Below are 25,803 nucleotides of genomic sequence, written 5' to 3' on the forward strand. Positions count from 1 at the left end.
AAATTTAACACTTTCATTTTAGCCCCCCAAAAAGCCATTTAAATTGACTTCAAATCCTTCTTTGTGCCTTCCATTCCAGTTAACACTAAATTAGCCGGTTTCTCGCAAAATAAAAGTTATAGAATCTGCAAGAATGTTGTAGTACTTACATCAAGGCAGCAAAACGAAGTTTGCCAGCTCAGTGTGCAACCAGATTTATGTAGGAAGAGCATATATGTTAAGGGACAGAAAGATAATAGTTCCCATTTTCCTAACCTGTAGGTTGACAAGTTCTATTACAGGGCCTGCCAACCTCTGCACTATTGACATTTTAGGCTGAGTACATCTTTGATGTGGGTCGGGGTTGGGGGCTGTCCTGTACACAGTGGTATGTTTGGCAGCATCCCTGGCCTCTACCCACGAGATGCCAGTAGCATCCCATCCCCATCTCGACATCCAAAAATATCTCCCGACATTGTTAAATGTCCCCTGGGGAATGTAAAACTGTCCATGGTTGAGAACCCTTGATCTATATGTTCAGTAGATATAAGAATATACATAGATTCCTCTAGATGTGTTGCCTTTACACAAAATGTAACCTTAATTTCAAAGCTCACTGTCAATTGTCACCAAAGCCCTTGAAACAAAACAACAGGAAGCAACCAGTACCATCAGAAAAGGGGAGTATGGTTCTCTCAAAAGTTAAAGGTTATCCACCTGATAAGAAGCAAATTCTTAAAAATTTGTACCCATAAAAATCCCCCCAAATTAAACTATAGGCTTAAATCTGTTAAATGAGCTCATATGTATTCTCCAAAAAAATGAAGAAAGAAATACTGCAACTATCTGCACACTCCAGAAATTTGATCTTTTAAAAGGTTGCCTAATGTTGGGGTTTTTTTTCCTTCCAAAGTGGCAGCTTCTTATTATCTTTTGAAATGTCATTTGGTGACTCAAAAGAAAACAACTGTAATTTAAACAGCAAGAAATGAGGGGGAATAAGTCCGTATGTGGCCTCTGTTCGGAAGTTACTAAGCTGTCTTTCCATGATTTTAATGTAATATGCTTTCTCCAGGGGTGTAAACCCCAGGTCTCTAAATATCATTTATATGTTGGTGGCTCCCACATTTCCATCGTATCCTGACCTGCCCCTGAGGCCAGGGCCAACTCACCCATCAACTTATCTGCATGATGACCAACTGTCCACTTGAAGGGGACAGGTTCAGTTTTCTCTTAGCCTCCTTTCCTCCCCAGCCTTTCCCATATTGGGAAATAGTAGCACTATTCCCCAGGAAAAAGCCTTATTGTCATTCTTGACTCCTATATTAATTTCCTATTACTGCTGTAACAAATTTCTATGATTTTGTTACTTAAGACAATACAAATAATTTTCTTACACTTCTGGAGGTCAAAAGTCCAAAATCAAAGTCTAGAGCCTAAACTGAAGGTGTCAGCAGGGCAGTTTCTCAGGGGGGGCTCTAAGAGAAAATCTGTTTCCTTACCTTTTCCCGCTCCTAGAGGCTGCCTGTATTCCGTGGCTTGTGGATTGTACACAAATATTGAAGAAGTCTATTCTAGCAGACCCAACCTGACTGCAAATCCAGATATAGAAATGTTTACAGACAGGAGAAGCTTCGTAGACCAGGGACTCTGAAAGGCTGAGTATGTAGTAGTAATTCATCAGGAAGCCTTAGAAGTGGAAGCCCTCCTTCCGGGTACATCTGTCCAAGAGGCAGAGCTCATAGCCCTCAAGAGGGCCCTGTGCCTTGGGGCTAAAGAAAAGGTCACCATTTATACTGATTCTAAGTATGCCTTCTCTGTCGTGCATGCACATGGGGCCATATGGAAAGAGAGGGGTCTAACTAACATCAAGAAGAAAAGAAGTTAAACACGCGGAGGAGATACTGGCCTGAATAGGCTCTGTTATAATGATGGAAGAAGTAGCCATAGTACATTGCCTGGGCCCCCAAAAGACTGATAGTTATATAGCTAAAGGAAATAATTTGGCTGATCAGGGCACAAAACAGGCAGCCAGACCAAAAATCCCCATCCTAAGGCCCTAGCACTCATTCCACGTGGAGACCTATCCCTGTTTAAACCTCAGTGTTGGGAAATGGATCTAGAGAAAGCAGACGAAGGGGAATTTCACGCTGACTTGAGACTAAGATGATCAGTGCCAAACAACCAAAGAAGGCTGGATTTATAATGAACAGGGACTAGTGCTTATACCTGAGCATTTAATGGAAAGAGTTATTACCCATCTACATCAAGGAAACCATTAGGGGCGTGACCTAACCAATCACTGGCTACAGAAGTTTATTTTTTGGTCCACAAATGCAAAGGACCAATGAAAGGGTAATACAAAATTGCCTGATCCGGCCAGAAACAATCCAAAAAGCAGTCCGCCCCCAGTAATAAAAGGGATGCAAAACCAAGGGACAGAACCAGGAGATAGACTTGACTGTTATGCCCAAAGCCATGAGAAATTACAGATATTTGCTGGTATTTGTAGACACCTTCACAGGACTCATTAAATTTTGTATTTGTTGTCTGTCTCATATATTTAAAAGGCCTCCCCACACGCATGATGATTGCCTAAGACTTAAGAGTTCAAGGTGGGACTTGTGAATATTTACAATTAAGTGCAAAACACTTTCATTCCTCTTATGAAAATCCATGCTCCTAATCAGCAGGAAGAGCCTAGAGTGATATCACCCTATTTCCTTCAAGATTGAGAAATGTGTAAAGAAATAGGGAGAAATTGAAACAGCACATAAAACACTGACCAGCTTAAAATGGCTTTGCTTCCTTAAAACAGGTTGTTGATTGTTTAAACCTGTAGTTATTTTACAGAGACAGCACTGTGCATGTGCAAGACGGGAACCCACGGCTCCAGGATGACCCCGGAACGAAGAATCTTGAGTTTGCAAAACTCAAAGAAGAGAAATGTTGCCACTGGAGTCCTTTACAAAGTGAGAAGTCCTTCAAGAAGGAAAATCGGCTTCCGGATGGACTGATTTGAGACTAGCCAATCAGCTTTTGCCAAGTTCGCCCTTAAATTTTGCCCTGAACCCTGGATGGGAGACACAGATTTGAGTCCTGCTTTCTGTCCCCTTGCTGGTCAACCTCGCAATAAAGCTCTTTCTTTCCTCCAAAGCCAGCGCCATAGTACTGGCTTCTGTACACGTCGGGCAGCCGGCTTGGTAACAATCCTTCCTCGCATCTCTCCAACCTCTGTTTCCGTCATGACATCTCCTTCTCTGACTCTGACTGCTGTAAGGACCCTGTGATGACACTGCCCACTCAAATATTCCAGGATAAACTCCCCATCTCAAGATCTTTAACTTAATCACATCTACAAAGTCTATTCTGCCGTGTGAAATATTGTGATTTATAAGAAATATGTATATTTGGTCAGATGACCAAAATATATTTTCATATATATTTGATCTTCATCCACAGTTCCTGGCTCACAGCTCCCTGGGAATTTCCTGGGCAATAAGAGCAACAGGAGAACATTTTGTCATAATATTTGGTCTCTGTCCTTAGTTCCTGAAAGTACTTCAGAGCCATAAAGGTGTCCTGTTATTCATAACAAGCCCTTTTTCACCACAACTAAGTTTTTGTTAATGAGATGACTTTTGGAAAGCACCTAAGGTTGGGGGCTGGCTGCTGGGGAACCAACCTTGAAGGGAGAGTTGGAACTTTCAGTTCCACCCTTTGACCTCTGGGGAAGGGAGAGAGGCTGGAGGTTCAATGGCCAATGATTTCATCAACAAGTCCTATGCAATGAAGCCTCCATAAAAACAACAGGAAAAGGAGGTTCAGAGAGCTTCTGGGTTGGTGAACACACGGAGATTTGGGGAGAGTGGTGTGCTCGGAGAGGGCATAAAGGCTCCACACCCTTTCCCCATACCTTGCCCTCTGTATCTCTTCTGTGTAGCTGTTCCTGAGTTGTATGCTTTTATAATAAACCAGTGATCTAGTAAGCAAAATGTCTCTCTGAGTTCTGTGAGTTGCTCTAAGCAAATTAATAGAACCCAAGGAGGAGGTCATGGGAACCTCTTTTTTTTTTATTTTTTTTTTTATTTTTTGCGGTACGTGGGCCTCTCACTGTTGTGGCCTCTCCCGTTGCGGAGCACAGGCTCCGGACACGCAGGCTCAGCAGCCATGGCTCACGGGCCCAGCCACTCCACGGCATGTGCGATCCTCCCGGACTGGGGCACGAACCCGTGTCCGCTGCATCGGCAGGCGGACTCTCAACCACTGCGCCACCAGGGAAGCCCTGGGAACCTCTTATTTATAGCCAGTCAGTCAGAAGCACAGGTGATAACCTGGGTTTGCAACTGGCATCTAAAGTGGGGGGGAGAGGGACAGTCCTTTAGGACCGAGCCCTTAGCTTGTGGGATCTGACACTAACTCCAGGTAAATAATGTCAGAACTGAGTTGCAGTCTCAGATACCCTGCTGGTGTCCTGAGAATTGCTTGCTGCTTTGGGAAACCTCCTCCACACATTAGAATCTGGTGATCAGAACCACCTTTTACCACCACGTAAGGTAACATATTCACAGTTTCTGGGATTAGGATGTGGACATCTTTGGGAGGCCATCATTCTGTCTGCCATGATTCCTCTCCTTTTCTAACTCACCCATCCCACCACATCATCAACAATCTGGAGGCTCCACCCCTAAAATATACCCCAAATCAACTACTTCCCTGTAATTCCTCTGCTACCATCAGTGCAGGGCCACACAGACTCTGCCCTGGACAACTGTGAGCATCTCTTAACTGGTCCCCTTGCTGCCACTCTTGCCCCTCTGCAGTCCATCTACAAAGCTGCCAGAATGATCTTCTTAAAATATAAATCATGTAATGTGATTGCCTTGTTTAAAACTCATCAGTGGTTTCCCACTATAACCGGAACAAAATTCTAATAGATACTTCATCCTCTGGTCCCTTCTCACCTTTAAAATATAATAGAGCCTTTCCGTTTGGCGGCAGCCATCAGGTGAGCCGAGATGGGCGCTTACAAGTACATCCAGGAGCTATGGAGGAAGAAGCAGTCGGACGTGATGCGCTTTCTGCTCAGGGTGCGCTGCTGGCAGTACCGCCAGCTCTCGGCGCTGCACCGGGCCCTGCGCCCCACCCGGCCCGACAAGGTGCGCAGGCTGGGCTACAAGGCCAAGCAAGGTTATGTGATACATCGCGTTCGCGTGCACCGCGGAGGCCGCAAACGCCCGGTCCCGAAGGGCGCACCTACGGCAAGCCCATCCACCATGGCGTCAACCAGCTCAAGTTTGCCCGGAGCCTTCAGTCTGTTGCCGAGGAGCGAGCGGGACGCCACTGTGCGGCCCTGAGGGTCCTGAATACTTACTGGGTGGGTGAAGATTCTACGTACAAACTTTTTGAGGTTATCCTCATTGATCCCTTCCATAAAGCTATCAGAAGAAACCCTGACACCCAGTGGACCACCAAACCAGTCCACAAGCACAGGGAGATGCGGGGGCTGACGTCTGCAGGTAGGAAGAGCCGCGGCCTCGGCAAGGGCCACAAGTTCCACCACATGATCGGTGGTTCTCGCCGCGCAGCCTGGAGAAGGCACCATACTCTCCAGCTCCACCGCTACCGCTAATATAAGTAATGTTTGTAAAATTCTTACCTAATAAACAGTTTAGGACTTCCACGTCTGCTTAAAAGTGGTTTTTAATCTGTCTGTTAAAACTAGTTGTCTGCAGATTGCTTCATTGAATGCATTGTCAAATTCTGAAAGGTAAAGTGCAATAATGTTTGAAGATTTTAAGTGATGGTGTGTCTTGTTTCTAATGAGGGAAAAATGCCTTTGTTTTTTGCTTTATTAGGCAGTTGATATGTCCGTGTTTAAAATGCTGTCTGGTAACAATAGATGTAAAATTCTGTAAAAGAGGAGTGCAGAAACTAGCCATGTAGATTTGTTGGTGCATGTGATGAAACCTACAGCTTTATTGGGGTGAGGCAATGCTCTGCTGGTTTACTCTAAAGTGGCTGTTTTATGGAGTTTGGCAAGGACAAACTTTAAATTGGGTTTTCCTTGGAAATGTGAAGGATGTCGTGATCCTTTATCATGATCATAATGCCGAAAAATAAAGTTGACTAGGGCCCACGTTTTTAGACTTAATGTGCTATTCCATATGTAACTGCTGCTGCCAAAAGGCGGAAAGTAAAGGAATGCCACCATTTTTTAAGAGAATTGAATAAACCTGTTGCAAGATGTTTCTCTTACAAATTGAAACAAATCCTGGTTAACCTAAATTAAATTGCCTTGGCCTCGATGGTACCACTGAAGTTCCCATAAAAGGTGGGAGCTCCTGGTTCAGTCCCGTGACTGACCTGTAGAATACTTAACTTCATGCAAAATAGTCATGGTATTTACACTAGTGTATATTGAAACTGATGGAAATTGAACATTGGGTATATGAGGAGGGAGTTTTTAACCCTAAGGTTTGTAAGCTAGTGATGCTAGGATTGGGAAATTGGTGTTCATAAGGTCCCTTTCAAGTGTGGGAGGATAGAAGGGGCTTGGATCAAATTTTTAAATGTTTTATTTTTAGTATTAGTTTGTGACCCATTATGAAATGTAAGCCACCTCGGGGAAAATTCGGTTGGTTTTATTTAAACATAACATTGCTAAGTCTAATCAGTGTTATCTTGGGTCAAGCCACTTTATCCATTCCCATAAGGCTACTAAGAAGAGTCGTGTAGTTGGTGTCAATACAAGTTCAGTTGGTTTCCGAAAAAAATAATAATAATAATAATAATAGAGAAGAAATAATGCAATTTTTTTCCTTCACAAAATTTCTCTCCATCCCTCACTTCCATGGCCTTATATGCTGACAGCAGCTCTTAGCAGCTCATCAAAGGGAGGTACATGTGTTTGAGCTGTCCTTCTGGGTCTCCCCAGACATAGAAGACAGCAAATTACCATATAATTCTAAACCTATGCCCTCCCTCTCCAAGTCTGTTTTAACTGTACATTCCTGCTAAAACTACCAGAAAAGTTAAAATATATAAGAAATGAAAATCAAGAGATAGAGGGAAGAAAGGAAGGAACACAACACAGTATAATATATTCTTCACATTTCGTAACAGGCAGACAAAAGATGTCTTAGATTGATGGATCTAAAAATAGTGCAGATAAATTATTTAACATTAAGAGAGCTAAAAATAAAAGCTTTTTTATTCCTTCGGGGAATGATGAGAGAGAGACTTACACTTTTCATTTTATTTTTTATGAACTCTGAATTCTTTGACCATGTAAATAAATATAGTAAAGCAGCTACTAATTTTGCACAAATATTTACACTAATTTTACCCATGAGGCTGTGCATGTTTATATATGCACATTGGTCATCAGTTTTTCACCTACTGTAACATTTCTTCCCTCTGATTCCCAACACTGTTCTTTGGAATTCCCCCACCAGAAACCATCCCACCAAGGACTTCTTGCTAATAAATCAAAGGGCACTATGACCCCACTAGCAACCTCTCTGTGGAAAATTGTTCCCTAGGCCCTCTTCTGCCTCTATTTCCCAAAAGCTCTTTCCTCCCTGAATCACCTCACACCAACTACTTCTGGAGCCAGCTATTCTTCTCACACTTTCAAATAATGAGTCTACACTTTATAATTCCTAGTCTTTTTCCAACATGCCAGAATCTCAGGAAGCTGCTACTCCAAAAATGCAGGCATTGCTTGTGATAATAAACAATCCCTAATTCAACCACCAGTGTACGTATTTCATTGCCTCTTATGAACGCCCAGTCACCTCTCATTGGAGGATATTTCACAGAATTTTAGGATCAATAAAGGGTTGGAGAGAACAAACTCACCCACATCAAAATAGCCTGAGATATAAAAATGCAAACCACTGGACCCCATACAGACCTACTAACTCAAAATGTTTTCAACAACCTCCCCAGGTAGTTCCCATGCACACAAAAGTTTGAGATTCCCCAAATCAACCCAATCTAATTATTTCTGAAATGAAGAAAGTTAAATCCAGAGAGTAAATGACTTGTCCAAAATTGCCCACTTAATATGCAACCAATTCATTATTCTAGTCATACATATTCTGGTACCCTTTTAAAGGAACCTGTGAGATAAAACATGCACTAGAAAGAAACTACCTCAACATAATAAAAGCCACATAAGAAAAACCCACAGCTAACATCATACTCAATTAAGAAAAACTGAAAGCTTTTCGTCTAAGACCAGGAACAAGACAAACATGCCCACTTTTGCCACTTCTACTCAACATAGTACTGGAAGTCCTAGCCGGAACAATTAGTCAAGAAAAAGAAAGAAAAGGCATGAAAACTGGGGGGGTGGGGGGAGGAAAGACATAAAATTATCACGGTTTATAGATGACAGGATCTTATATAAAGATTCCACTAAAAAAACATCCTATTAGAACTAATAAATGAATTCAGCAAAGTTGAAGGATATAAAAAGCAACACGGAAAACTTAGTTTCATTTTTATACACTAACAATGCAAAATCGTAAAAGGAAATAAAGACAGCAATTCTATTTACAATAGCATCAAAAAGAAAAAGTACTTAGGAATAAACTTAACCAAGTAGGTGAAAGACTTGAACTCTGAAACTCTAAAACATTGATAAAAGAAATTAAACACAAATAAATGGAAAGACACCCCATATTCATGGACTGGAAGATGTCAGTACTACCCAAAGCAATCTACAGATTCAGTGCAATCCCTCAATTAAAATCCCAATGATATTTTTGCATGAATTGAAAAATCCATCCTAAAATTCATATGGAATCTCAAGGGACCCTGAATAGTCAAAACAATCTTGGAAAAGAACAAAGGTGGAGGTCTCACACTTCCTGATTTCAAATTTTACTACCAAGATACAGTAATCAAAACAGTATGATAGTGATATAAAGATAGACATAAAGACCAATGGACTAAAGAGCCCAGAAATAAACCCTCACATATATGGTCAAATGATTTTCAGTGAGGGTGCCAAGACCATTCAACAGGAAAAGGACAGTCTTTTCAACAAATGGTGATGGAAGAAAAACTGGATATCCACATGAAAAAATAAATGAAGCTGGACCCTTACACCATATACAAAAATTAATTAAAAGTGAATCAAGCGCTTAAACATAAGCCTTAAAACTATAGAACTCTTAGAAGAAAATATAGGGGAAAAGCTTAATGACACTGGATTTTGCAATGATTTCTTGGCTATGACACCAAAAGCACAGGCAACAGAAGAAAAAAATAGATAAGTTGAACTTCATCAAAATTCAGAACTGGGCTTCCCTGGTGGCGCAGTGGTTGAGAGTCCGCCTGCCGATGCAGGGGACACGGGTTCGTGCCCTGGTCCGGGAAGATCCCACATGCTGCGGAGCGGCTGGGCCCGTGAGCCATGGCTGCTGAGCCTGCGCGTCCGGAGCCTGTGCCCCGCAACAGGAGAGGCCACAACAGTGAGAGGCCCGCATATCACAAAAAAAAAAAAAAAAAAATTCAGAACTAAATTTTAAGAGTAAAATATCAACTCACAGAATAAGAGAAAAACATATCTGATAGGGACTGATATTCAGAATATATAAAGAACTCCTAAAACTCAACTAGAAAATAAACAACCTGATTTTCAAATGGGGAAAGAATTGAATGGACATGTCTCCAAGAAAGATATACGAATGGCCATAAAGCAAATGAAAAGGAGTTCAATGTCACTAACCATCAGAAAAATGCAAATCAAAACCATAATAAGATACTATTTCACATCCACTAGGATGGCTGTTATTAAAAAAAAAAAAAGTGTTGATATGAATGTGGAGTAATTGGAACTCTTGTGCATTGCTGGTGGGAATGTAAAATAATGCAGCTACTATGGAAAATGTTATGGTCATTCCTCAAAATATTAAGAATAGAATTACCATATAATCCAGCAATTCCACTTCTGGGTATATACCCAAAAGAACTGAATGCAGAGACTCAAACAGATTTTATATATCCATGTTCATAGCAGCATTATTCATAATAGCCAAAGGTGGAACAGCCCAAGTATCCGTCAACAAATGAATGGGTAAACAAAATGTGGCATGTACATAAAATGGAATATTATTCAGCCTTAAAAAGGAAAGAAATTTTGATACATGCTACAACATGGATGAATCCTGAAGCCACTATGCTAAGTGAAATAAGCCAGTTAAGAAAAGACAAATACTTTCTGATTCTAGTTATATTAGGTATCTAAGATAGTCAAATTCACAGAGACAACAAATAAAATGTTGGTTGCCAGAAGCCAGGGAGAGGGAGGAATGGGGAATAAATATTTAATAGGTACAGTTTCAGTTGGAGAAGATGAAAAGCATTCTGGAGATGGACGGTGGTGATAGCTGCACAATAATGTGAATATACTTAATACCCAGAAATGTACACTTAAATGGTTGAAATGGTAAATTTTATGTTATATCTATTTTACCACAATAAAAATGAATTAACATGCAAAAACTGAACTACTCATCTTTCTCTTAAACATTATTTAAAACAAATAAGATTTGTTTTATTCATCTAACAAATAGCAAATCTCAGCTTCCAGCAAAACATCTCCAAATACTCCTTTTGAGCAATTTTCTTCTCAGAGCTCCAGCTTATACCCACCTTTCTGTGATCATCCACTCCCCGTGAAATCCAATGGTTACAGTACAATGTTTCCTTTAGCTCTGATATTAAGAGCTCCCTCCAAAAATTCTGTGAAGACTCCTGTCCACACTATGAAGCTTGTCTTCTTTGGCCTCAAGCAATTTCCCCAGCTAGCAAAGAAAGCACTGCTCTTCATGCAAGTAAAAACTGTGGCACTGCTACAACAGCTATAACCCTTCTCTTATTCAGCCCACTGTCTGCTGACCTCAGAAGCATCATCTATCTTTTCTCAAATAAATAATAAAGTATAATCATTTGACAAGCTATTGACACATCAAAAACATTTTTGCACAGTACAAGGTAATCCTGAACTTGTCACAAGGTCAACAAATATGTTTGGGTGTTATTCTTGTTTTGTGTTTTATTGTTACAATAAAAAAATACTCCATTTTAATTGTATGGTCTATGGTTTGAAAATAGGAAAAATCAAAAAATTTTAATTAAAATGTGAATGGGACAAAGTAGGTAAACCTATTTTTTATAATATTTTTAAGCCATGAGTGAAAGTGATGTTTAAATCTTATTAGTTTTCCTACGTTGTGTGTTTAAACACACAAACATAAAGAGCACTTCCTGCTATCAAGTTAACAACTAGCAGTAGTTTAGTTTTCGTCAGTGACTACATTATGATTAGGAGAGAAAAAAAGTCACTCTGGGGCTTCCCTGGTGGCGCAGTGGTTGAGAGTCCGCCTGCCGATGCAGGGGACACGGGTTCGTGCCCCGGTCCGGGAGGATCCCACATGCCGCGGAGCGGCTGGGCCCGTGAGCCATGGCCGCTGAGCCTGTGCGTCCGGAGCCTGTGCTCCGCGACAGGAGAGGCCACAACAGAGAGAGGCCCGCGTACCGCAAAAAAAAAAAAAAAAAAGAAAAAGAAAAGTCACTCTGACTGAGATGGGAAGGAAGCTCTTGCAGGTTATTGAGCTGAAGAGTGGCATGATCACAGTTAGTATTTAAAAGAATCACTTTGCCTGAAATGTGTAAAACAAACTAGAGCCAGACTGACAGGAATAGGACAAAAGCAGGGATAAGAGGTAGGAAGATATTTTAATAATACAAGCGAGAGGTAATGGTAGATTAGACCAGGTTGGCAGCAATGGAGACAGTGAGAAATGGTCAGATTCTGAACAGCTCTGAAGGGAGAACCAACAAGATTTCATGGCTTGGGGTGATGCTTAAAAGAAATAGAAGGGTTGAGTCTCTTGAGCTTAGCTGGAAGAAGGATCTTCTATTTACTCAAATGGGAAGAACGTGGAAGGAGCAGGTTGGGGTAGGAGATATTATAATCAAAAGTTCTGTTTTGGGGCTTCCCTGGTGGCGCAGTGGTTGAGAGTCCGCCTGCCGATGCAGGGGACACGGGTTCTTGCCCCGGTCTGGGAGGATCCCACATGCCGCGGAGCGGCTGCGCCCGTGAGCCATGGCCGCTGAGCCTGCGCGTCCGGAGCCTGTGCTCCGCAACGGGAGAGGCCACAGCAGTGAGAGGCCCGTTTACCGCAAAAAAAAAAAAAAAAAAGTTCTGTTTTGGATGTATTAAGTGTGAGTTGCCTATTAGATATCCAAGTGGAGATACAAGATAAATAGCTGGATATGTAGTCTGGGTATCAAGGGAGGGATTGTGCTCTCTGTGAAAGAACCAAGATTTTTAAATGTTACACAACAAAGAAGTGTTTCACACAAATTAATCAAATAAGTTCCCAAACTTTTAACACATTAGGGTGTTAAAAACATGTCAGGGGAAAGCCAGAAATTCTAGAAAACTAAAATGGAAAAACAATGTAAGATCTGATAAACAGACAGGATAGTTTATAAATATACTATTCAGGTAATAATCCTAAAGTGCATCACCAGATCTTAAAAGGATTAATGTCCCAAATAAAAGAATAAAAAAAATACAGATATATTTCTTTAGAAAGAGAAACAAAAATAGTTAACTATTTCCAAAAAAATGTTTCATGCACTGTTGCAAAGCCAAAAAATAACAAGACAGCATCATCCCAATGTCCCACTGGTTCTGAAGGGAACAAGTGATTGCTTTTATGCTGCCCAGGAGTGATAAATGCCTCTAACTACGGTCTGAACATTCTACAGAGATGAAAGTCCACTACATTGTACAGGACAGACCATAGTAATTAACAAGAGTTCACTAACTATTTTTAGCCATGATTTATAAGAGAAGGCGAGTCAGTGTATGAACTCCTCTTGGTTAAGGCAGTTAAGAGGCAAAGACCAAAATTTCACTTAAATGGTTAAAATGGTAAATTTTATGTTATATCTATTTTACCACAATAAAAAGAATAAAAAAAACTTGTTTTATTGCTGTGAGGACCATGTGAGATTATAGATATGAAAATGCCTCAACAAAACCGTTTAGGTTCACTGCAAAGTGAATATTGTATTTGTTACTACCAGTGTATTGTTGAGTGAGTACAGGTTGGTTTAATGCATTCTATCTTCTTAGCTGAAAAAGCAAAGGGCAAGGAGGCACATGCAGGATGGAAGACTCCTCTAAGTGTTGATTGATTTATATCATTAGTGGAGGCCATCTGCAACACAACTATTAACTATTATGGTATATGCTATTCACAAGCCTGTTTGCAATTAAAAGACAGCACAAAGCAACCAATTAAGTGATCCAGACTACAACTTGATATAGCAAATTTTTGAACATCCACAATAAGGGAAAGGAAGCACTGGAACAGATATTAGAATTCAGTAGATACTCAAAAATGAATGGCTCTGAAATGTTTTGTATGATATGCCTCTAGGTGTGCTTAGATTTGACTTCTAAAATTAATCTTTAGCCCCACTGAGGGCAGAAGGAGGTGGTCCAAGGGCATGTGATTATCTTGTTCCCCCTCCCACCTAGGATTTAAAATGTGCTAGAATGACTGCCTCATGTGGACACTGCCATGCAAATAAGAAAGAGATGAATGTCCCCAACTCTATAATAATAGATCAAAGTTAAAGGGCAATACAGTCACTGGTTATAGGCTCCCAGTTACACTTCTCTGTTCATTGGTTTGTTTGAACTTAACTCTCTGTAATTAGTGTCTATCAGTAGAGGAGACTTATTTGAATTTCTATCCATTCCATGTCTAAATAGAAAGCTTTGAGAACATTTAGCATTAAGGTAGTTCTTGCTGACAAATAAACAGCTTTTACAACAGACTTGAACATAGATTTCGAATTCACTAATTTGTAATGTTCCAGATGAGGAAAAGTAGCCTCTGTCTACTCTTTAACCAGAGAAGACAACAATATAACAAAACCTTATTTGGAGCATGGAGCTAACTCACAGGTCTGGCTCTGTCCAGACTGGGTACCCAGCGATGGAGGATGCACCACTCACATACTCTGTGAAATGCAAAAACTATCTTGATTTGCTGTGAATGAACGTAATTGTTTTTAACTTCTCATTATTCTAACTAAAATAACTGGATCTACCCTTTTATAATAGAATTCCTAGCATTGGATTTGATTAAAATTGTACTGAATTTATATAAATTCTAAACACAAAAACTCCTTTGTAAAATTGCAAAATTCAGATGCTAGGTGGATTGTGAATGAATGAATGATGTGAATGAATGAGTCTTTCATAAGACCATGGATACCCACATCCTTTGTGAATTTAATACTCTGTGTGAATAAAGCTTTATGATTACATACATATTTGAGAGGAATAAAATATTTTCATTCAGAGAACTTATTCTCTAGGAGAATTAATTACTCAGATCCTAAAGATGGAGAGGAAGGACCTTCTGAAGCAGGAATTTAACCATATTTGAACCTAAAACAAAAGCCTGACAACACACTACTGACAGTTTGGGTTACTGCTACTGATCACAAGGGTTTTCCATAACTAGCCCCAGAATCTGGACGGATATCAATGGAGCTGTCCAGATAAAACTACCTCCTGCCATGCACTGACCTGGGTAAACAGGCCTGGAAAAAACGCTGAAAGGAGAATGGACCAGCAAATGGGTAGTAATCAGAAGGGGGGCAGGGGCAACAGCTCTCCTCCAGAGCATTTCACTTTCTCCCCTTTACTCCACAAGGAAAATTCATCTGCTGAAATCATGCTTGTTGCATGTGGATAAAAGGAGTCACGTGATGCACTAAGTGTTCCAGGAAGATTAATCTGTCAGCAGTGGGACTGATGGATTGACAGAGAAAGAGAGAGAGAGACAAGAGGCTATGACAAGAACACAATACAGAGGAGGAGGGAAGGACGGATTTGGGAGAAACGTCAGGACTTAATATGTGACTATTTATAGACAGAAGATGAAGGAGAGAAAAGAGTCAACGATGACTCCCAAGGTTCACTCTTAGGTGGCTGGGAAAATAGCACCACCACTGAGAAAAGTGAGCAAGGTGGCCAGGACAGCTCTCTTCCTGCCTGTCTTTACCCTCAGCCTGCATGATGCCACCAACCCTAGCCAAAATCACTGAGCAAATAATGCACTTGTTATTTTTTGACTGGCTATAGAGAGAAGGATAGTGGCCCAATCTGTTCACAAAACCTGAGAATAAGTGAAGACAGAATGACACAAGCAGTTATATAGTCAGCAGGAAGGAGCCAACCCAGGAGTAGAAAGAGCAGAAAATGTTATGTAGGGACACATGCATGCGAAAGCAAGACCTTGGACAGCACGACGTACTGCTGGAAAGCATGGCGGCCATCAGATCAATCCAGCTGGGTGAAATGATCAAAAATAGTCCAGACTTCGTGAGAGAGAAGAATCAAAGACTAGGGTCCAAACTGAAATGCCTACAGGAGCTGGGCGAGTAACAGAAACGAGGACGGGTGGCGTTCGGCAACAAGGAGTGCAGGTGGGGGCCACTGAAACAGCACGCGCCCACCCCATCTAAAGAGGAACCACAGTAGGGAGGTTACTCTCACCCAAGACCGTAGGCCCAATCTTCCAATTCTTCAAGAGCAACCCCCCCCACCCACCATTCTCCACCACGTACGCTACCTTATCTTCTTCAAGCGCTCGTCAATACCTGAAATCTCTGTGCTGCTGTCGCTATTGCGGTTATGGCCTGTCTCCTCCCACTAGAAGGTAAGCTCCCTTAGGAGCCACAGGATTGGCACTCAATCCATGCTCAACCAACCATTTGCTCACCTCCGGACGCATCAGGCGGTGAGCCATTTGATACAAGATAAATCCAAACCCTTGATCTCTCCACAGCCTTCCCCTTCACAGCCTTTCCCCTTTGCTGCCTGCCGTACCCAACACACCCTGGTCTCTCTCCAGCCTGGACTTTTGCAAAGGATAAGACCTGGGTTCGAATCCTGACTCTGTCTGCCCCTTACTAGCTGTTTGTCCTTTGTGAAGACACTAACTATAACTCTCAACTGCTACATCTGACAAACACGTATTGGATTTCTAGAGGAATCAAGTGAACTTTTTAAAAATTGACCATGAATGTAACAATGATGTCCAATTCTTTTAAATTTCCCACACTTGGGTTTCCCCTTCTCACACTCACACTGTCTCCAGCAGGGCAGAGCCTTTGCCTGCTGACTGTGGGCCCCTCTCTACCTCCTCCACCCTCCACCCTCTTTCCACCTCCCGAAAACTTGTCTCCTAATTGCTCTTTAGGGCCAGCTCCATTGTTTCTTCCTCTCTGAGGTTTTCTTTGACTTTCCTGAGTCCCCACAGCCCTTTGTTCCTACAACTAGCAACGCACTGACAGGAACCACACACACACCGCCAGCTGCCTTCTGATGCCCAGCAAGTCACGAGCAAAGGTAGGGACTGAGTGTTACTCTTCCTCGCTCTTCCCAGGGTCTAACACAGTGCCTGCTTCAAAACAGGTATTTGCCAAACATAATTGAACACCTCACAGATGTAAATCTGATTGACTGGAAACTATATGAGTGGACACCTTGGGCTCCACCATTGAGAATTAACCAGTAGCAATGACAAAATCTCCCACATGGTCAGCTTGTGATTACCCATGTTAATGGTAGGTGACACTGAGAGGGATAATCTAAGAATCGTTAATACAGGTATTCTCATGATTTTAGGTCGTGTAAGTGTGATTTATGCAGTGCGAATAACTTGAGATCAAACTTCTCTCTCCTGCCGCTCTGTCACAGTGCCAAAAATGCTTAACAGTAACTTAAGGCGCTTTTGAATGTCAATTTGATTACAACATGAAATTTCACAGAAAGCACTGCACTCTTTCTAACATAGATAGGAGTGTTCAACCATCAATTCATTCAACAGATATTTACTGACAGCCTACAATATGCCCGGCATTACAAGGAAAACCGTTACAAGCCTGAATTCTACGTACTACAATTCTGTAATGACTGCTTAGGAAGACCTAGAAAACTTGGGAAGGCCGCTGAGGCCAATACCAAAGTTCATATTACCAAATAAACTAATAGTTGCCACACGACCAGTTCTAAGGACCCAGTATTTCTTTCTGCTGATCCACACCGAGAGCAGTGGAGCAGCTGGCTTCTGGATGGCCAAGTAACGTGGAACCAGCTTTGTCCTGAAGCAGAGTAGGAAGTAATGATAATCACCGTGATCTAAATTTACTTAAATGTCTCTCTTCTCTCTCTTCAGCCTGGGACGGTGGGAATAGGTGTGATGAAAAAAACAACTTTTGTTTTTCTGAGTTGCTGCCTAGGCATTTTACAGACTGGAAACCCTGCTCACACCTAGAGTCTGGACATTTAGATAAGGACTGCACTTTGGGATTCCTACCATAAGTCCCCCTTTGCTTTCCCCAGATGCCTTTTAAAATAATCACTTAGAATTAAGCCTGTGAAAAGTTAGCGACCTCTGACCCAACCACCTTATAAGTGATAGATGCTTGCTACCCTCTCTATCTTCTGCTTCCTGGTGACCTGGGACAAAGGACTGTCCTTCCCCCCCCCTCCTCGTTCATTGTCCCCCAACCTTTTCTGGGATCTGTGAATAATAAATCTCGTGACTGTACTTCTTTTGTGTGGGTGTATTGAAACTGTGTCTTCAGTCAAAACGACCCAGTGGTTTTCACGTCCCAAAAGTGGAAGCTTGGATGCTGAGGGAGATGCTTGCTGACCCGTGTGGGTGGTTTGTGCCCCCTCATTCAGCAGGCCATAATCTGTATGTTCTTAATTCAATACAGCAGGTCCGACTCCCCAGCACAGTAGGGAAGGTAACAAAAGACTGAGCCATATCTCAAGTCCAAGGAGATGACTTTCGTCTTTCCCCAGACCCTGTGCTGTACCTAATGTACCTCTCCCATCCCTTCCCAACTGCAAGAGAAGAGAATCTAAGTAAGTAGGATTCAAGGCAAGTAGTTTTTGACTCAAGGCAAGTTTCAGGAAAAGTTTTGAAGGGGAGCAGAATATACTCTCCCAAAATATGCCTCTTTGGCATAAACATTATTTTCGGCTGCTTATTTTTAAGAAACAGTGGACACAGGAGCAGCTCTGTAAACCAAGCAGAAGTTACTCTTCTGTAAGAGAAATTTATATTTATAAGAAATCTCCATTTGTAAGGGTGTTTCCCTCTCTGTACCAGAAAGAGGAGGATACTCGAAATCTCCAGAAACACATTATCAGCATAAAAGGCAACGATTTAAATCTGTGTAACAACCTTACCCTCATTTACTGTGCTTTTCCTGATAGCCTCCCATCATCTTGTCTTTAGCTGGACAGTTATTTAAGCTCATGGCTGGGCCATCTCAAAGTTACTCAGTTTTCCTGTGTCTCTCCCATGTACACAGGAGGCATACGTGTCATTAAACTTCTAATTTTCTCCTGTTAACCTGTCTTTTATTACAGGGTGTGTCTCAGTCCAGAACCTGGAAGGGTAGAAGAAACATTATTTTTCTTCCTCCACAGGTTCATTAACATTCTCAGGAATAGATCTCATAGGATTACCTACGAATGAATTAATTAATCTAAATTGTTTCTGCCTCTTTTTAAATGTATATTTTATCCAAATATTGAATTAATGGTTGATAAAATGCTTATGTTTAGTAATCATAAAATTCCATTTATGCTTGTAAAAGTTCTACAGGTGAAGAAGATAAGTGTTGATAACAAAGCAAAACAAAATGTTTCCATTTCAGACCCTATTACTTCTACATGGTGGTAAATTAACCTCCTAGTTAGTAAGAAAAAAATTACAATAAATCATCAGAAAACAAAGCTGTCTATAAAGAAACCTGAATTGGGTTAAGTGCCAAAAATCTTAAGATCTGTTTAGATCTGAGATAACCATGTTCCCAGTCTGCTCTGGACCATCTAGGCTTATGCCAATTATCCTGGAATAATTATTAAGCGTACCTACTTTCACTCTCAAAAAATGTCACAGTTTGGACAATAAGTTATATATAACCCTATCTGGAGATAAAAAGATTCCTAAACAATCTTTGACAAAGAAAACTTTAAGATTTTCAGAAACACTAGTATGACAGCCTGCTTTGCACAGTCTGCTTTTAAACTTACCAATTTTGAAAGAGTTAATAAACATCTTAACTCTCACAACTGTAAAGTAGTAAGCCCTGCTCAACTTTAAATACTTACGAAATAAATATGGAGTTCTGCCCTATAACCTATATCTGGGAATTTCCCTCTCCACCTCTACCCACCAATCTAGGATTCCAGGAGAATGGCACAGTGATTCAGCATTTCTAAGGCATTCATTAAAATGTGCTTGGGCGCAATGAAATCAGGGGAGAAAGAAAGGTACCTAATACACAGATATTAAAATCAAAACTTCTTTTATAAAGGCAAAAATAACGAACTTCCATACTTTTTCTCTTACTGAAACATTTGGAAAGTAGCTGAAGTGACAAGTATCTCCCATCACTATGATGAGGCAAGTCATCCAAAGATACAGCAGAAAGCACATGCAACACTTTCTGTCAACTAGTTCAAGAGATGCTTCAAAACAGAAGTGCAAGGGAAATCATAGAAACACAGAGGGAAGTTTCAGGGAACCCATACAGGAAGAACACTGTTTATCCCTGTATAAGAGCGCTTTTTAGAATCTTGCTTATCTCATTTTTGTGTCTCCTGGAGGACAGACCTTGTCTTGTTCATCCTTGTACCCCTTATCTCTTATCTCTGAATCTTCACCATACTACTTTGCACATGAGAAATGTGCAACAAATACTTGTTGAGTCAAACTAATAAGAAAAGAAGAAAAATGCTTTCAAATATAATTTCTACATAAACATTTTTTTTGAAGATAAAAGAAACCTAACCACTATGGAGGGTGGAAGTGGAGAGGTAAAATCATTCCAACAGCAAGTGTGTGCTCCCTACTAAGAAATCTATTCCTCTACATGAGTGGTGGGTAAAGTTTTAACAATCTTACTATCATAAAAATTCAGATATACTGTAGTCAAACCAAGTCCCACCAAACAAAGCAATCAAATAAGGTTAGACTAGAAGACAGGAGTTAGCCATAGCCACCGACAGCTCAGTTATTAGAGAAGTTTCACTAAAGTTCCCTTCAAGTCCAAACTCGAGAGGGCTTGAGCATTCTTTAAAATAGGCTTTCAGGCCATGTTTTTTCTTCCTCCAGCATCTTATGCAAAGGCACTGGAATTTGAGAACTTGTCACTTAACCATAGAGGATCTTATTAATTAGTAGAAAAACCATAAAATGGGCCTCAATGCCTTTATCAAGAGGAACTTGGATTCTTCTTCCTTAAAGACACTACCCACTCCTCCTATCAACAAGACAAACGGGTAGACAGGATCCAGGAGTCAAGCCGTCAAGTTACATAGGAGCAGATCAGAAAAGGGCCATGAGCAAGGAGATCCCTTCATCTCAGCCAAGGCGGGTAGCAGCCTCTTCACAGCACCGTGAAGCAAAGTTAAATTCTCCAATAACATCCGATATGAAGGAAGCATTTTCTCAGAAGCCTGACTTGTAAATATTAAATATTCAGGCCTCTTGAATTTTACATCAGCTGTTTTACAATCCTGGGAAAGGCACCTGAAGGCCTTAAATTTCTAACTCCCCATTTGTAAAATAGGAATAAATACTGTTACCACTTACCCATATTTTAGAAAACTAATAAAAACAATGATGCAAACCATAGATACTTTCCTTAAATTCTAGATGTTTAGACAATGACTGTTCTTCTCAACTCAACAGGTATAATCTGTAAGGGCTCAGAACGAGCTTCCCCCCAAATGTGCCACTTTTGCATGAGGATTATTTTGAACTAAAGGCACAATCAAGACCCTGCAGGTTCAAGAGAAACTACTGCCCCTCCCTTAACTACCCAGCAGAACTTAAATTGAGGATTTTTCCCAGAAAAGAGTTATTACGAGAGATAAATTTTATCTAAGTGGCCCCATCTATATGGCAGGGCAAACATCTAATTACCAAACATCTGCTCTTTTTATTGTCCTATGAATGACCCTCCTGTCCGTGGAAGCCCGAGGCCCCTATGCCATTCCTTAGCTCAGGATGGCATATACACCTCATTTTACCTTTCTGTCTCTGAACCTCTCAGGTATGTGGGGCCTCTGGCCCTCACATGCATACATACGAGATTAAATTTGATTTTCTCCTGTTAATCCGGCTCGTGTCAATTTAATCCTTGGACCAGCCAGAAGAACCTAAAAGGGTAGAGGAAAGTTTTCTTCCTATCCTACAAGTCCAAAGTAAAATATTTAACAAACGGACTCTATTTTCTGCTCCTAATAAAGAAAAGAGGCACTGATAACCCATTGTGGACATCTGCTTGGGGTCCAAAATTTTATTAACTCAAATAATGACTAGTAAGCAGGAAAAAAAAGATCCCTTGAACTCTTTGGATATTAAGCACCTTCATCTTCCACTGAATGCCTTTTTAAAACTCAGTGACACTTTCTGAACCAATCTGCAAGTAAAGTTACTGCTCACAGTGAATGCAGATAAACTCTTGAAGGGCTGTGCTGACCAAAACTGGTCTCTATATTATATAAATTGTTTGTTTACATTCACCATAATCTTTTAAAATGTCATATTGCTTACCTACTGAAAATATAACAACAAAAAAGTATTTTTTTCCTACTGACCAACTAAAGAAAGAAAGAGGTTGTTCAAACTTCACCACTCAATTTCTAAGTGAAAGACTGATGGGGAATCGGCAGCCCAACAGCTTTTTATAGCAATTTTCTGGGTGCAGATTGAAAGCAGTTTTCGTCATGGGAGGTAGAATACTGCACCCTTACATAAAGCCTCACAGATAAAAGTCAGGACCATCAACGTATTCGCTTAACTACTGTTCAGTGTTCAATGCACCTACAAGAAAAATGGACAACATTTCAGCTGTTAAACTTATAAGGCGATAAGAAAATTCCAATTCCAGTTTAGTGTCAGAGAGGAAAGACAGACAGCAGCCCTATCCCAGTAGATCCCAGGTTAATTCCCTCCAGTTTCTCCCCTATCGTAATATTAATTGGTTTCCTAATAAAATACTGCAGTAACATTTGTGAAATCAGATTCTGGCAGAAAATCAAATCAAAGGACAACTAACTCTTCATGGCAGCCACTTTTGCATACCCAGACCCTGCCTACCTTGTTATGTTTTTGCTGGTGTCTTGCCTTCGTGTCAAGAACGTGGTAAGGGCTTTCCAAGTCTTGGTTGATGTAATATACGAGTCTTGAAGGCAGTGTGATTTCCTTCTGCATTGCATTGCCGTAACTGCTATTACTGCTGCTATTCTGTTGCAATGTGTTGTCTTCATCTGCCAGGACTCCCAAATTGTTTTCTGCAGTTTCATTCCAATGCGGAGCTGGGGGGGGAGGGGGGGGACACAAACATACACAAACACACACATACCCTATAAATACATAAGCACTAAAATGCATTTTTCCATTAATTGCAAAAACAAAGTTTTCTACTTTTAAGCAGGTAAGGCGTAGAGACACAGGAAAGAAAGTTATTGCAACAATGAAATGGCCTGGATAGGTTATCAGCCAATAAGGCTTATACAACAATGTACTGTTTATAGTCTTAAATCTATACTTCTAAGTCTGGTGGTGGGGCTGAGGGGGAACGGACTTGAAGGAAGGGTCATTAAACGAACATGCTCAGGGTTTCTGCCCCTCACCTCCCCCACCTTGGGAGTCTACAGAAGCTCAATGGGACTAGGACTAAGAGTATCCCACCTGAGAGCTAAGAACGCTCCACAGATAACTTGAGTGCGGAACTCATGAACACGGAATGTTAACCGATTCACTTAACAAAATGGACAATTCCCTTTTCTTTTAACTTTGAGACGAGCAAAAATCTTTTGCCATAGAGAGATGCAGATGCTGGCAGCTTTCCAATTTCTTTTTATTTTCCTGCCGATGACCAGCTATCTGCGGTCACTGATGTCCAATCATCAATGTATTGAACATCATATTATCTTCATTTTTCATTATAATGACAAGCATTTTGAGAAATTACAAGCCAAAGGTTTATATCCCCGAAGTTTCCCTCCCCCGCCTTAATTCCAACAGCAGTGAATAAACCCACTAGGCAATTTGAGGAAACACGTTACCACTATTCTCATCACATCCTCCCGCACTCACGTTCAGGCTCCACCACCCAAGAAAAAACTTGCTCCCTCGCTGCATTTCCCATCCACCGGTTTCCCTAAGTTGCACAGAGATCAGTTAGGGACCCCGCATCCACTGAATACCTTCCAGTGGAACCGGCAGTAATTTAGTGAATGCAACAGAAAAATGGACTTCAAAAAGTGAACTGGAATGAACGCCGGTTTGGGAATGAGAGAGGTGGGCAGGCAGAGAGAGGCTCGGAAAGGCCGAGCCCTGGACGTGTCCGGAGCGCACGGACCCGCGTGCCCTTCGCTCTCCTCTGCAGGGCCCCGTGGGCAAGGCAATGCAAAGGGCACCTGGGCCATACCCACCGCTGGGTGCAGCAGCCCGCCAGGCGCGGGGCCGGGATGAGGCGGCGAGTGGAGGCAGCAGGAGAAGTGCGAGGAGCAGGCGGCAGGGCGGCGCGCGGGCCGGGGCGCGGATGGGCGCCGGGCCGGCGGGGCCGCCGCGGGAGCAGCTGGAGGCTCGGGGGAGGCTGCAGCCCTCCACGGGCGGCCGCCCGGAGCTGTTGCCGGGTGGCTTCATGGCTCATAGCTCCCGGACGCCGCTCGGTGTGGCCAGCGAGAGCGCCGGGCTAGGCTGCGGGTAAGGTTGCGGGCGGAGCCGGTCACGCCGGCTCGGCGCGCATGGTGCGGCCGCGGACAGGGTGGTCGGAGCTCGGGGCTAGGGGCTGGGCGGCGCCCCCTGCCGTGCTCGCCTCTCAGCCCCTCCCGGGGTGGCTGCTGAAGAGTCCGGGGGTCCCAGTCGCTCCGCCAACTTGGAGCCTCCCCAGATGCTCCTCCCTCCCTGCGGCGGGCGCGGCAGCTCCAGTGACTGCGGGGGCTGCCGCTGGGGCTGAGGATGCTGAGGCGGCGAGCGAGAGCGAGCGGCGCGGGCGTGCGCCCTGCCCTCGAGAGCGCGCCCGAGCGCGGCTTCGCGTCCTGATGCTGATGCTGTTGCCTGGCACGGGACGCACTGCGCATGCTTTATTGTGGAAGAGAAAGGAGAGAGGGAAAAAAAGGGAGCAGAGTGATGCAGCATCAGAGGTGACGGTGGCACCTCAAGAGTTGGGGGCGGGGAGAGAGGAAGCTGGCAGCCAGGGATTAGCTAGAGGGGAAGAAAGAAGAGTGTGGGGATTTCCAGGACAGAATGATCTGGAGGAAACAGCCAGCCAGAGAAATCGGCCTGCTTTTTCCACCACCCCAGACCTTACATACCCCCTCCTGTTCCCACCGCCACCTTCTCGGGTAAAACTTAGGCCAAGCATTTCCCTGTTAATCCTTTATATTTCCTTCCTGCAAATATATTGATATATAAAGGATTGCAGCCGGGGAGGTAAAAATAGCACTGCTCCTCATTCAGTTCGCTGGCAGCGCGGGGAACGAGGGCTGGGAAGCACTTTGGCGCGTGGCGGGCTCGCTGGCCAGATGACGCCCTGCGGCCTTGCAGAGCTCAAGGCGCAGGGATCCCCCGAGCTGGGCCCTCCGCCCTGATTCTGTCGCCCGGGGCCTCTGTCGCCCGGGCTTGTGCCCAGGGCCTTTGCGGAAAGCAGATGGAGCTCAAAAGTTCAGAAAGGATGACTGGACGTGTTCCGGAAGGATTTAGAAATTCTGGCGGGGAAGAAATAGGGAGATGAGAAACCGAGTGTGTGGCAGCTATCATGGGAAATCCAGCATTTGTCAAGCCGGTGGGTGGGCGTGCATCGGAGAGGGCACGTTGCAGATTTTGAGATCTGGTCCTGACTTGTGCAGAGAAAGAAAGATTTTTCTCTCACTGCTGTAAAAAAAAAAATAAAATCCCTGCATTGGGTGGATCAGCAGAAACTAAATACGATGGTTTCAAATTAGGGCCTGTGGCATATTTGTGCCCCCAAACTCCCATAATGCAAGCATTCATTTGTTCGCCGTCCCAATGACAGTCTGAGTAGTAGCAATGTTGTCTTTCTCCGTTACGTGTATTTAAAATGGAGATAATACCATCTACTTTGGGGGATCAAGAATCTCACAATAAAGAGAAAGAATGTGGGTATAATGCACCACAGCAATGACAGGACTCGGTGTTGTTAGCTGTCTTCTCCACCCCCAGTTAACAGAGGGAGGGGGCAGAGAGAGAGACGAGACAGACACACACACACAGAGACCAGAGATCTCAGAATTGTTAGAGAACTAACACTAATATTAGCTCTTCCTCTTTGTATCAGAGCTAGGATATCAATTTGTTATCACACATTTATTAATGTGAACTTGTCATTGATGCCACCTCCCCCAAATGTGGGCAGCCACAGTCTTCCCTTTGGCCCAGTTTGTGTCCCTAGCAGCTAGCGTGGTGTTTGTGGCACAGAGAAGTCTCTCAAAATATGTCATGAATGAATAGACCAGCGGAGGTACCAGTAGCAGGAGGCACATGGGGCAAACTGGTGAACATGCCCACCTCCCCATAGTTCCTACTTGCAGTTCAGTGCTCTGGGGGGTGTCTCCCTCAAGACAAGCATGTCCTGGCTAGGTTTTCCCAATTTATGTTTGATATAATGATATAATCCTGGAAAAGGGCTTGGGGGCAAAGGAGGTGGACA

General features: G+C 42.6%; 1 protein-coding gene and 1 pseudogene across 3 annotated transcripts in view; one reads left to right on the plus strand and one right to left on the minus strand.

Moving 5' to 3' along the window:
• The window catches only part of ADAM23 (ADAM metallopeptidase domain 23), a 165,767-nt gene extending 141,616 nt beyond the window's left edge, over positions 1-24,151 (minus strand). Inside the window, exons 1-2 of one of the 3 annotated variants that reach the window (XM_060301957.1) lie at positions 23,564-24,147; positions 22,224-22,441 (exon numbers count right to left, since the gene is read on the minus strand). In XM_060301957.1, coding sequence (XP_060157940.1) covers positions 22,224-22,441; positions 23,564-23,777 — 432 coding nt within the window. In that variant the 5' untranslated portion in view covers positions 23,778-24,147. Of the gene's footprint in view, positions 1-22,223; positions 22,442-23,563 lie in introns of all 3 variants that reach the window. The other 2 variants (XM_030853824.2, XM_060301958.1) reach the window with 2 other exon arrangements.
• Positions 4,968-5,797, plus strand: LOC115851677 (large ribosomal subunit protein eL15-like; annotated as a pseudogene).
• Positions 24,152-25,803: the final 1,652 nt, after the last annotated feature.

This window comes from Globicephala melas, chromosome 7, assembly GCF_963455315.2.
Source record: "Globicephala melas chromosome 7, mGloMel1.2, whole genome shotgun sequence".
NCBI lineage: Eukaryota > Metazoa > Chordata > Mammalia > Artiodactyla > Delphinidae > Globicephala > Globicephala melas.